This window comes from Taudactylus pleione, unplaced genomic scaffold, assembly GCF_031769625.1.
Source record: "Taudactylus pleione unplaced genomic scaffold, aTauple2 ptg001956l, whole genome shotgun sequence".
Taxonomy (NCBI): Eukaryota; Metazoa; Chordata; class Amphibia; order Anura; family Myobatrachidae; genus Taudactylus; species Taudactylus pleione.
This window is the reverse complement of record NW_028286352.1, coordinates 4,561,700-4,574,040: the sequence shown is the minus strand read 5'-3', so window position 1 is coordinate 4,574,040 and position 12,341 is coordinate 4,561,700. Positions and strand designations below refer to the sequence as shown.

The following is a 12,341-nucleotide window of genomic DNA, read 5'->3' as shown; positions in this document are numbered from 1 at the left end:
GTACGCATCTAGCGAGCGGGTCTGAATCGAGTCCTAAGTTTGCTTTGTATTTGCACTCTTGCAAATTATATATTATAGGCAATTATATCCACTAGCCTTAGATATGACATAACTGAAGTCTGGACTGTGCCTTATCCAAGGACAACAAAAGACAGAAAGACAATGCAATGTATTTAGTAAAAGTTGCAGATGTATAAACAATAAATTATCTGAATGTGGTCAGACCTTCTAAAGCCATGACGTTTGGTCAGATATTTTCTAGATGCTGCCAGTTGCTCTTCAATATAAGGAAACATATACTTATGTTTCATAACCCTTCGACTTAAAAAGTGTGGCATGTGATTTGGGAGAACATGATAATGAACAAATCAAAGTAAAAAAGGCACCAGAATAAAATAAAATAAACATTTATTTTCTCCTCTTTGTGGTAACAGGCCCATGGTGAAGGACGCGCTTCCTTCTATAATTTCGCCTTGGGTCTTCATTTACCTGACTGGACGCGTTTCGTGGTATTTGCAGATCAGGCATATTTGTCCTAATAGTAGCGTTTTCTCCCATTCTCGAAGACGTGGAAGTCAATGGAGGTTGTAAATATTGCCCGTCTCTGCCTGTATCTTCAGTGCTTAGTTTGGTTGCTAATTTATTTACAGTGCTGACCAACTGAGAAAGAATCTGGTTCCTCTGCTCCTCTACAGCTATGTGTTCTCTATGAAGAGTAAGTAACAGGTCCATCCTTTCCATGTGATCACGTCTAAAGTCCCGAAGTTCTTGGCGAACAGCATGCAGCTGCTGCCTCAAAGTTCGTCTAAATGCTACCTGGCTCTGATAAAGAAGCTGGTCCATTTCTGGAAGGTCACCACCTTCGGAAGGTTGTTCGGGTAAATGCTGTTCAGGTTTAAGGCTGTCTGGATTTTGATGAAAGTCTCCTAACTGTGGCTGGTCTAATGCATTGTCCCCAACTTCCTCTTTCACAGTCACCACCGTGTGTTCTTTAACAGTGGGTACTTCTTCATCTGCTGTCTGTAATCGATGGTCTTCAGACACTTGAGTGTCAGGATAAAATTGTGCCTCTGGGGTGATACTTTCTTCAGGAGACAATTGAGCTTCTGGTGAAGCGTTACCTTGGGGAGACCACTGGCCTAAAATTATAAGCAAGATTTTAGAGGGGGGAAAAAAACATTTCATTTTACATCAGTAAAAATGCATATATAAGGGGCGGTTCAGCAGCGGGTGTGCATGCACGCAGATTACCGATATTCTGGAAACTGTGCATGTGCTTGACCCGTTTTGCGCACGTGCAGAACGGGTCCTGCGTGACTGCAAGCAGAGTAGCAGCAGACTGTCAGTGATTGACAGTCTGCTGCCGTTTGTGGGTGGGGAGGGGGCGGCGACGGCCTCAGTTTCCCAAGATGTAAGCCGTTGGGGGGGGAAGGGAAGACGCTAGGATCTCTATCGGCCGATGAAGATTTCCTGGCCTCTTTGTTGCATCTGTGGTGGCCGGCTTGCGTGATCCATGTGTCAGTCAGCCGGCTGATGGGATCGTAGATTATCTAATATATCTGCACATCATGCTGTGTGTATGGAAGGTCAGCGGGCTGCACAGGCCGCCGATGACTGATATCACAACTGGACGGGCACATTTAAACACCCGCCCAGTTGTAACGTCAGGCACAACACATCAATCTGCCGATTGTTAAGTGTGTATGCACTTACCAATAGTCAGTTAGGATGGCGGAATGGCTGATCCGTCGTCCTAATGTGTACCGAGCTTTAGACACTAATGTGAATTTAGAATAAACAGAGGGGCTCATGTGTAGTTGGATTTACATACAATTTGTGCTTTATTTTCCTCCATTATAATGTACAAATTGTTAAAATGTTTCTCTAAATCAAAGTGAGGGGGACTTTATCCCTATTTCAACACAGTTGGGTTATCAGCAAGTTAGCCAATTACCAAGAGAACTACTCTAAGCACAGATTATTTCCTGGAAATCTGCAGTTACTAGACCTTAAGTACAGATGTGTCCTACTTACATCTAGCCTCAATACGCCACGCAGTGCGATATGCCTGGTGTGAGTGAGCTGCCAGGTCCCGTGTAACAGCTAGCGATGGGAGTCTTTTTTTGCCGAAAATGAGTCTAAGGCCCGTATTCAATAAGACATTAAAAGTTGCAATCCGTGAAAAAGAACACGGATGACGTCATTTCGCTAAGGCGGAAAGTTATCGCCGTATTCAATTTCAAATAGTTTTAGCGTACGCAAAAATGCAATGCAATGTTATAGGTAAAAAAGAGTCGCCTATGATAAAGTGCAAAATCGCTATTTTGGGGTGTAATGGTGGGAACTTCCCCCTAAAGGATAACTGCATAAAAAAAAAAAAAAACTAAAAAAAATGTGGAACACCTCAAAAAATTACTTAGAAAATTTGGGGAGAAAAAGTTCAAAGAGAAATAGACTTTTGGGGGGACTGCAAGTAGGGGTGAGGTGTTTTGGTGATTGCAGGTGCTTGCTTCAGGTGTAGTTTTTCACAATTTTTTTAAAACTTTACTTTAGCGACATTAAAATATGCTAACACCCATTTTCAAGTACCCCAAATTTGACAGGACTACTTTTCCCCACAAAAAAATACACCAAAATGCTATTCTTCAACACTTGTGCAAAGACGCTAATTAGAAGCAATTGACAGCACTTAAGTACCCCAAATAGCTTCAGTAGGGCTATTCGGGGTTACCTATATTGGTTCCCAATGTTAGTGCATCTTTTGGGGGGTGTCAGGCTGATTTCCCCATTTTTGATAGCACTTTCCGCCTGTTTAAGTTTCGGCGGGTTGCGTTTTTGCATGTTTTGGAATTGAATACGGCAAATAGCGGGGGCGCGCACAAAAAGTTTCCGCTCCTAAAACACGCGATGTAGGCGGAAAGTATGGCAAGCGAAAAAGTATCGTAGGTGCAAAACTAATTAAATACGGCCCTAAGTCACAATGTGGTGCTGATTAATTTGATAGGCGACACTTGTATATCTGTGTGCAACTGAGATTGGAACTTGGCGTGGCAGAAAAGCTGCGGCCGCTGTAAGGTAGCAGTTCATATGCTGATTCCGAGACTTATTCGCACACAGATACACAAGTGTCACATACCAAATTAATCTGAGCAGTCTCCTGGTGCGTCCAAGTCGGCAGAAAAAGATGCAAGAAAGACGACCGGCGCTAGCAGAGTTTCAAGGGACATGGTGTGCCGAGAGGGGCTGTTTGACATGACTGAAGCAAAGATGTACTAGGACACATCTGTACATCATTTAAAAAAAAAAAACAGATCGGATTTAGAACAGATTAATAGAAGTATAAAATAGACTATAAAAAAAAGTTGCCATCAAAAATGAACACAATTCAATAAACATCAACCACCTACAGATGTGTCCATATACACCTATCCTCAATCGCGCCAAATACCCTTGTGACTAAGCCACACCATGTGTCACGCCACAGAGTTTTCTACCAAATGTGTCTTATTTGCATCACAAACACGACAAAAGTACAATGCACAAGTACCATGGACCATTGCATGCAGCTGTTGTGCTCTACTAGGGATGAATTCGGCATCCCAACCATCAGGATGCCGTCCGAATAACGACTCTGGAATCCCAACGGTCATGAGAATACCCTCTCTGGAATCCTGACGGTCATGAGAATACCGGCTCTGGAATCCCGAGTCATGAGAATACCGGCTCTGGAATACCGACAGTCATCAGAATACCGGCTCTGGAATCCCGACAGTCATGAAAATTCCGGCACTGGAATCCCGACGGTCATCAAAATACCGGCTCTGGAATCCCCACGGTCATCAGAATACCGGCTCTGGAATCCCGATGATCATCAGAATACCGGCCCAGGAATCCCGACAGTAAGTATAAGCCTTAGGGTTAGGGGTTAGGTTTAGGGTTAGGCAGTGGGGGAGGGTTAGGGTAAGGCTGCTGAATGGGAAAGTTAGGTTTAGGCTGCGGGACGGGGTTAGGGTTAGGCTGCAGGAGGGGAGAGCAAGGGGAAGGCTTAAGGTAAGGGTTATAATACTAAAAGAAAATCTGACTGTCGAGATGCCATTGTCGGTATTCTGACCGTTGGCATCCTGTTGGAATCCTGAATCCAACCTGTGCAAACCTTGGTAAAAAGACAAAAGACTAAGGGCCGATGAGCGAGCATCGCTCTAGGTAGTGTTGTGCTTAATCTATGGCTTTATACCAATTCCAATCCGACGAAATGTACTAATCCGAAATGCCCAGGACACTATAATCAACTTTGGATGTAGCTTTGATGCGAAGATGCTAAATTCGGAAAGAAGAAAATATGAGATTCGCAACCCGTAACACAGCGTCTAAGTAGCGCCATATGGCGTAAAGAGGATAGGCATATGAGCAGGACACATCTGTGTATACCATGCCAAATATTTCAGAATTGCTTTATGTATCTTGTTGCCTGTCTGCTACTTTTATTTTACTTTACAGTATTTCATTGAATCCAGCAATGCAGTTAAAAATCATCAAGGTACTTTTACGCATGTTACATCCACACTAAGGGCCTGATTTAGAGAGTGACGTATATCACGCAGCTGTGTATTCAGGATGGCTGGTGTTCTCACGTAGCCGGGGCCTGTGAAGCAGCATTGGAGTACGCAGACACTGGCCATCGGCACGCCTCAGAAACGGGGCCGTCACGCCCCCGTTTTCGAGAACGATGTCTGTCGCCGAGCAGTCTGCGCCCTAAACAGCAGCATCATGTGCCAATCATACTGCAGCTTAGGGGGCACTGCGAGTGATCTTGCAGAACGAGATCTGATCATGCTCAGAGTGACACAAGGGCAGATCTCACGCCATCGCACATGTAAGTAAACCATCGGGTCTGCGTACATCTCTGAATTAAGCCCTATGTGCTATAAAAGTCACAAAATACCATGTTTGGAGAGGAACAGTGGGGTGGATGTATCAAGCAGTAAAAAGAATGGAGAAGTGGACCAGTAACCACGACCAGTAACCACTGGAGAAATTGCCAATCAGCATCTATCATTTTTTAGAAAGTACTTGATAAATGCTTCCTCAAAGCTGATTGGCTGCTATGGGCAACTTCTCCAACCCCACTGTGATTAACACTGCTACATGATGAAACTAATGAATGGATATGCATACCTGGACCCTCATAGGTGCAAGGGTCAGCAGAATCGATGAGACCTGGAAATCCTTCAGCAAGTGGACATATAATCCCCTTTATTTTTTCCTCCCAATCTGTGTAGTAGACATTCAGGGCGGGTTGTGTTCCAGCATCGTGCCACTGCTTGCTCATTTTAGCCCTCACAAACCTCTTGCAATCTGTAAACCTCTTCTTGCAAGTGTCCATATTGCGAACACTCACGCCAAGACAATTTATGGACTCCAAAATGCCACGCCAGATCCGCTTTTTCTCCGAGCTTGAAGTCCTCGATGAATCATCCCCGTATAGTTTGGGATAGTTTTCCAGAACTTTAGTGACTAACACATCGTTCTCCTCCTCTGTGAACTTTATGTTCCTCATCCTGTCCCTGCAGGAGATTCTGCTACTGGTTCCTTGCTCGGGATCGGAGAAGGAGTTCGGGCTCTTGGGCCAAGCCTGGTGGCTGACTCTGGGTCTCTGTCGCCTCCTTTGGTGCCAATTTGTTCTCTCCTTGACCCCACTATTCCACAATGGTTCCACGACTAATCTATCACGCGACTGCAAAACAGTCTCATCCATAACATTGTTCTGCTCATCCAATCCACAAATCCTTCTCTGTTCCAGACCTATATGATGCCAATCCTCTGTCATGATAATCACTCGGCAGATACTCTATGTAAACTAACAAGTTACATTGTCACAAAAAGAATGTGCTAAACATATACATTAATATGAATAGGTAACTGTTACAAGCAGCTCTCAATAGACACAGAATAGCACGAAACTACAAAAAAATTACCTATGTAGGTTTAACTAGGTGCCATAACTACTGAATCATTTACTACATCATAGAGCCAAACAGTTGAGAACAACTTGAATGAAAGTGACTGTGGGCCTTATTCAGTAAGGATCGCTATTGCGATCGAAGAAGCGATTACGCACACAGTCTCACTGGAAAGATATGCCAATGATTGCAATGGCAATGCCATACGCAGCCTAACATAAGGACGCCCACTTTACCTTACACACATCCGTAATACTTGGCAAGTCTGCAAAATCATCGGTAACATCGAGTACCATCGCAGTCTCACGCACACTTGCACAAGGTCTGACCTTACTCAGGAACTGCTAACCTCATCGCACACAGTGAGAGCACAAGCTGCGTATGGCATCGCAATGGCTAATTTATGCACGCCCCTGCAATGGCGTTCAAACACACCGGCGCGCCTGCTTTTCGCCGACACCCCCCCCCGTCACCGCCCCCAAACGGTGCTTCCTGTCACTCTGCGATGGATCTGCGTAGTCACTGCGATCGCGGTCCCAATCACAGTGGAGTGTTCACGCACTGCGATGCATACGCATGCGCAAAACTCAACAATCGGCCGATTGCGTGCTTAATCGCAGTTGCGATCTGTAGTGAATCAGGCCCTGTGCCTTCAGCTATGTGATCCAATTATATCAAACTCGCAACCACAGGTAGGTAGAGAAGACTTTTATAGGACATTATATTCTTTAGCCTCATACATTTTTAACATAGCAAATTGGAGACCGTGCATATATATAAAACTACAAATAATACAAATCTAACATAATATACATAAGCTCACTCATAATAATTGAGTCAACTAGCGTTCTTCTAGTTCATTATATACTCTATAAAGCGTGTGTCTATTCGACCAGGCTTCAAGTGTGAATGTAAACTTTTTGTACTATTCCAAAATATTTACAGACGCGTCGATTGTTTCTGGAGACAATTAGGCCCACGCAAAACAGCTGCTCTGTCGCTTCGGTCATGAAAAATAGTTAAATACCTGAGCAAAATATATAAGAACATATATAATTTTTTTTTTTGATTACTTGACGGAAAATACAATGTCCAGCGAGGGGTCAGTTTATTACCTGTGTAGAGAAAAACAGGTGCTAAGATATTGAATATGCAAAAACAATGCGAGTCAGTGAACAGACGTTGTACATGTGACATTTATCTGGTGCAATTCAAGTTTTACAATATAGCTTAGTTTAGAAATAGGTGCAATAAGCTAGGTGCATATATGTGTCAGCCGGAGCCATTTTGGCATAGTCCATTAGGAAGTCTAGTTACAGGACTTTTTGGGGCAGCACTAGTAGACAAGCTTACCCATTCCCCAAATCCCATTCTTCACGTCCCTATGCTACTATACTCAATAGCATCCACTGTACACAGCTCACCACAAAACATGCATTTCAAGTATTCTTAGGGGTATATTTACTAAATTGCGGGTCGTTGCCCATATCAACCAATTAGATTCTACTTACCATTTATCCAGCACCTTCTAGATAATAGCAAGAATCTGACTGGTTGCTATGAGACAGACTTTTCTTTTGCATTCACTTCATTCCACCTACCACTCACCACCCCAGAAACTCCTAGCACTTTGCAGCCCCGTTTCTGATACAGTCTCTCCCGATTGCAATAAAACCGCTGAGTGTACACTGTGTAACGCATGTGCCATATGGGTTTCCAGGACTTTTCCCGCATGTGCGGTAAAAAATGATCCTTTGACTACATGAACATCAGTATTGCGTGTACCTCTGCAACAGGCCCCTAGTCTCAAGCTGCGTATGCCGTCGCAGTGGCTAATTTATGCGCACCCATGCAACAGTGTTCAAATGGACATGGACGCCTGCGTTTCTGCATCCGCTCCCGTCACCATCCCCAGAACGCTGACATCCCGTCACTCACTCTGCAATGGATTCCTGTGTGCATGATCGCAGTGCGGTGCATGTGCATATATACACTAAGGGCTTGATTCACTACCGTACGCAACTGCCATTACGCACGCAATCGGACTAGCCACTGCGATGTGGAATGCGATCGAAGTGACCACGTAGACCTATTGCAGAGTGATTGACAGGAAGTGCCGTTTGTGGGTGGTGACGGGGGGTGGTCAGGGGAACGCAGGCGTGCCAGTGCGTTTGAACGCCGTTGCAGAGGTGTGCATAAATTAGCCACTGCGATGCCGTACACAGCCTGAGGCCTGATAGCGTGCGACGAAGTTAGCAATTTCTGAGTAAGGTCAGAGCTTGTGCAAGTGTGCGTGAGGCTGCCATGGTACTCTGTGTTACTGATGGTTTCGCAGTCTTGCTAGGTATTTTGGATGAGTGTAAGGTAAGGTGGGCGTCCTTATGTAGTGCTGTGAGGGAATAGCGATCGCAATGGATTAGCATACTATCGCAGATGAACTGCGTGCGTAATCGCTATTGCATCCGCAGTTGCGATCCATAATTTAAATTTACAAAAAAAGCAAACCGGCATTGGGAAACAGCTAACCCATTCTCCACTAAAGACTAAATAAAAGCCTTACTGTTGACGTTAAACCCAACTACCATAACCCCAGCACTTTAAGTGAATTTGGATCATGAAACTATTTACAGAATCAAAATAAGACCAGTGCAATGCAAACGAATTACCATGACCCTAGACTTAGAAGAGAATAAATAGTTAATGCTTACTACATATCTGGAGTGCCTTCTCCCTTCCTATTTCTAAGATATATGCATATTAGTAAACAAATCATTCGGTGATGGGTTTTAAAAGTTAAAATTCACCCCCTACCTCCCCAGCTGGCCCCTTTGTCTGACAGCATCAGTAGGCGGAGGGTTTAACTGCCCAACGACCCAATCCACATACAGGTGCCATGGATTCTGGGAAATGTAGTCCCGTCGCTAAATATTGTTTAGCAGATGATACAATGAAGGACTACACGTCCCGGCAGTCATTGCACTAAGCTGGTCACGTGGTTAATGCCCGCACTAGCCCCGCCCCCAGACCTAGAGTCCTGCTGAGCTTTTCAGTATGGTTCTTTAATGTTTTGGGGCAATGCCATGGTAGTGGTATACACTGACTACCCACAGTAGTTATGCTGTATTACACTAATGTAGTGTGTATGTATACACACAGCCATCACCCTTGCAACTAAATTGTTTTGAATTTATATAAATATATACACTATATACACACAAAATATATATATATAAATATATATATATACATGCACATAGTGTGTGTGTGTGTGTGTATATATATATGTATATATGGTACTTCCGCATCTTTGCGGTCCCTGGTTACGCTATTCAGTGAAGATACGCAAGTAGTGTAAACTTCAGGAAATACTATTTGGACCCTTGCGGGCTCGCTGCGCTCGCCACATGGATTTATTCCCCGTCCATGCCCACTTTGATGGTAGGGAATGACGTTGGACACTGGCTTATAAGCTTGTCAAACGTGTCAAACGTCATTCCCTACCATCCTAGTGGGCATGGAGGGGGAATAAATCCATGTGGCGAGCGCAGCGAGCCCCCAAGGGTCCGAATAGTATTTCCTGAAGTTTACACTACTTCCGTATCTTCAACACACATCCAGCAGGAGGCCACAAAGATACGGAAGTACCGTATATATATATTTGAGTAATTATATGGTATCTCATGATTTTAATTTAGTTTTATTCATTTAACTGAATTTTATATTGGGGTAAAATTAGCAGTGCATATTGGTGTTAAGTTAAAAAAAAATGGTGGAGCTGTCGTTATGGCAGGAGGTAGGCACGCATTAAGGAAGTCTTAGCTTTCCCATTTGATACCTCCCAACTGTCCCGCATTCAGCGGGACAGTCCCATTTTTTGGGATTGTCCCGCTGTCTCACCCCCGTGCCGCAGTGTCCCGCGGTAGGGGAGGAAGCATACACCGAGCAGCGTGTTTGCAGATTGAGAATAGATGCTGTGGGCATGCATTCATAGTACAGGAGATGCTGGGCACGCCCCTTAGTGATGTAAATGGGGCATGCCTCTAGGCCACGCCCCTTTATGGGTAGGTCACGCCCCTTTTTGGGAGCGATTGCCATTGCATGGGCGTGCATAAATTAGCCACTGCGACGGCATACGCAGCTTGTGTACTCACTGTGTGCTATGAGGTTAGCAATTTCTAAGTAAGGTCAGGGCTGCTGTAATTCTGCGTAAGGGGCCGATGGTACTTGATGTTACCGATGTTTATGGAGGTTTGCATATTACGGATGTGAGATAGCGGTAGTGGGAGGCAGCGGCCATCTATATCCTGGCAGTGCAACGGCATTTGCGATTGCACTCAGCATATTTTCCAAACAGACCTGCGTGCGATTATGGATCTGCAATAGCGATCCTTAATGAATCAGTTCCCATATCAGCAGTTCGAGGGTACAAACATTTCTGGACCGGTTAAATACAGGATCAAGTGCAATGGCTAAAGTTGCAGTGCAAGTACACAGTTAAAATCAAAGACATCAAAATGCATTATAAATATTGCCTGTTTAAAGGGGCACATCCACTAGCTGACTGTGAAACGACTGTACGATTACGACATTGTAATCGTGCAGTGATTTCACAGTCTGTGCTGAGCCTACAGTGAACGATCAGTCATTCAGTGCAGGCACCCTCCCTCATCCCTGAACATGGCCAATCTGTCGTTATCGGCAGACTGACCAGCATGTTCAGGCGATGATAGATGTCAAAAATGACCAGCGCGAGAGCGCATCGCTGGTCGTTTTTGACATTTGCATGCCCGATTTATGCCCGATTAATGAGCGGTTGAACGATAACGATGACGTTATCGTTCAATCGCTCTGTATAATCGGGTAGTGGATGTGCGCCATAAGTTTAAATGGTTACATTGTTTAGTATTTTTAACTTGTTTGTGTTCAAAATTCAAGTTTGCATGGAAAACCATTAAAAATATCAAAAGTATGTAAATCTAACATGTTCAGTATTGGAGGGTTTCTGGGATTGGGATGACGGTGGAACTATGGAAGGCCTTTCATTGATTGGTTGCCACCGATGGTCGATTGTTTGCCATTGATGGTGGAGAACCGATGTTTATCCTCCATCAATAGCAGAGATGCAGTGATTTTTTTGCAGCAACATTTTTTTGTGCATTATGACTTTTATGATGGTGTCTGCCAGGGCCGCCATCAGGGGGAAACTGCCGGGACTGGAGTCCCGGGCCCGGACCCTGGCTGAACAGGGGGGGGGGGCGCCGGCTCCTACCGTCACTGCCAAGCCTGCTGCCGCCTGCACTACCCCGCCGCTGACCCGGTCCCCATTAATTAAATGAAGGAGGAACTCAGGGCCGCCATCAGGGGGGGACTGCCAGGACTAGAGTCCCGGGCCTGGACACTGCAGAACGGGAGGGGGCCCGTTGGTGCTTCTACCACCGCTGCACAGCCCAGCCCTGCACTACCCACTCCCGCAACAACTATGGGCCGATTTCCCTGAGTTCAGTGTCACGCTACGATCGCAATGGGGGCGGAGCTAACACGGCAAGCCCCGCCCCATACAACCGCGATTTGCATCATTGCGGAGGGGGTGGAGCCTAATAATGCAGGTGCCCACCCCCATTAGCAACCTGCATCAGAAGTGAAAGTAGTATGTATGTGTTTTAGCATATGTATGTGTCGGTATGTGTTAGAGTGTATATATGTGTATGTATGCTAGTGTGTATATATTGGTGTGGATATATGTGTATGTATGTGTTAGTGTGGATATATGTTAGTGTGCATATATGTGTTAGTGTGTGTATACTGTATATGTGCTAGTGTTGTGCATGTATGTGATAATGTGAATATATGTGTTATATATATTATAGGCATGATATTAAGGATATTGAATTTGAACCTCTATACACTCCTGTCTATACCTTCTAATATCCTGGCTATACCTTCTAATATCCTGCCTATAAACCTCTAAGGATGACGCTATTTTGCGTACGCAGTCATATAGTAAATAAAGACTCCAGACCTTTTACCTGTGGTTCCAAAGCACAAAGTGATATTTCAAGTAAAAGTACAGTCAGTTACACGTTATGATCTAAGTACAATTTAGCGCAAAGAATTATACAGACCCAAGTAGAGTTATACATACACAGCGCCAGATGTAGGCTTCAGCAAGAAACCCCCGTCTATCAGCATTCAGCTAGAAGACTCAGACTGGGGTCACAACACACACGTTTATACTCTCACAGCTGGAGTGTCAAGGTTAGCCAACACTGTCCTAACAGTTGGTCATATAATGTACATTTCGGTGCTTTAAGTCTCTGCGGTCCATAAGTTGAGAATGCATGTTGCGATCTTCACACTGACGATACCAGAATGCTGTTGAAA

General features: G+C 44.6%; 1 protein-coding gene across 4 annotated transcripts; it reads right to left on the bottom strand.

Moving 5' to 3' along the window:
• Positions 1 to 391: 391 nt before the first annotated feature.
• Positions 392 to 8,804, bottom strand: LOC148436123 (uncharacterized). 4 transcript variants are annotated; one of them, XM_088465303.1, is made up of 4 exons: positions 8,772 to 8,804; positions 7,034 to 7,075; positions 5,176 to 5,857; positions 392 to 1,139 (listed from the first exon to the last, which is right to left on the bottom strand). In XM_088465303.1, exons 3-4 carry the CDS (start codon positions 5,825 to 5,827, stop codon positions 409 to 411), a joined length of 1,383 nt encoding a protein of 460 aa, XP_088321429.1. In that variant the 5' UTR covers positions 5,828 to 5,857; positions 7,034 to 7,075; positions 8,772 to 8,804; the 3' UTR covers positions 392 to 408. The 4 variants fall into 4 exon arrangements, with proteins under 4 accessions (XP_088321429.1, XP_088321431.1, XP_088321430.1 ...); XM_088465305.1 differs by having other exon boundaries at positions 6,988 to 7,075; positions 8,772 to 8,787; XM_088465304.1 differs by lacking the exon at positions 8,772 to 8,804 and adding an exon at positions 8,669 to 8,713 and having other exon boundaries at positions 6,988 to 7,075.
• Positions 8,805 to 12,341: the final 3,537 nt, after the last annotated feature.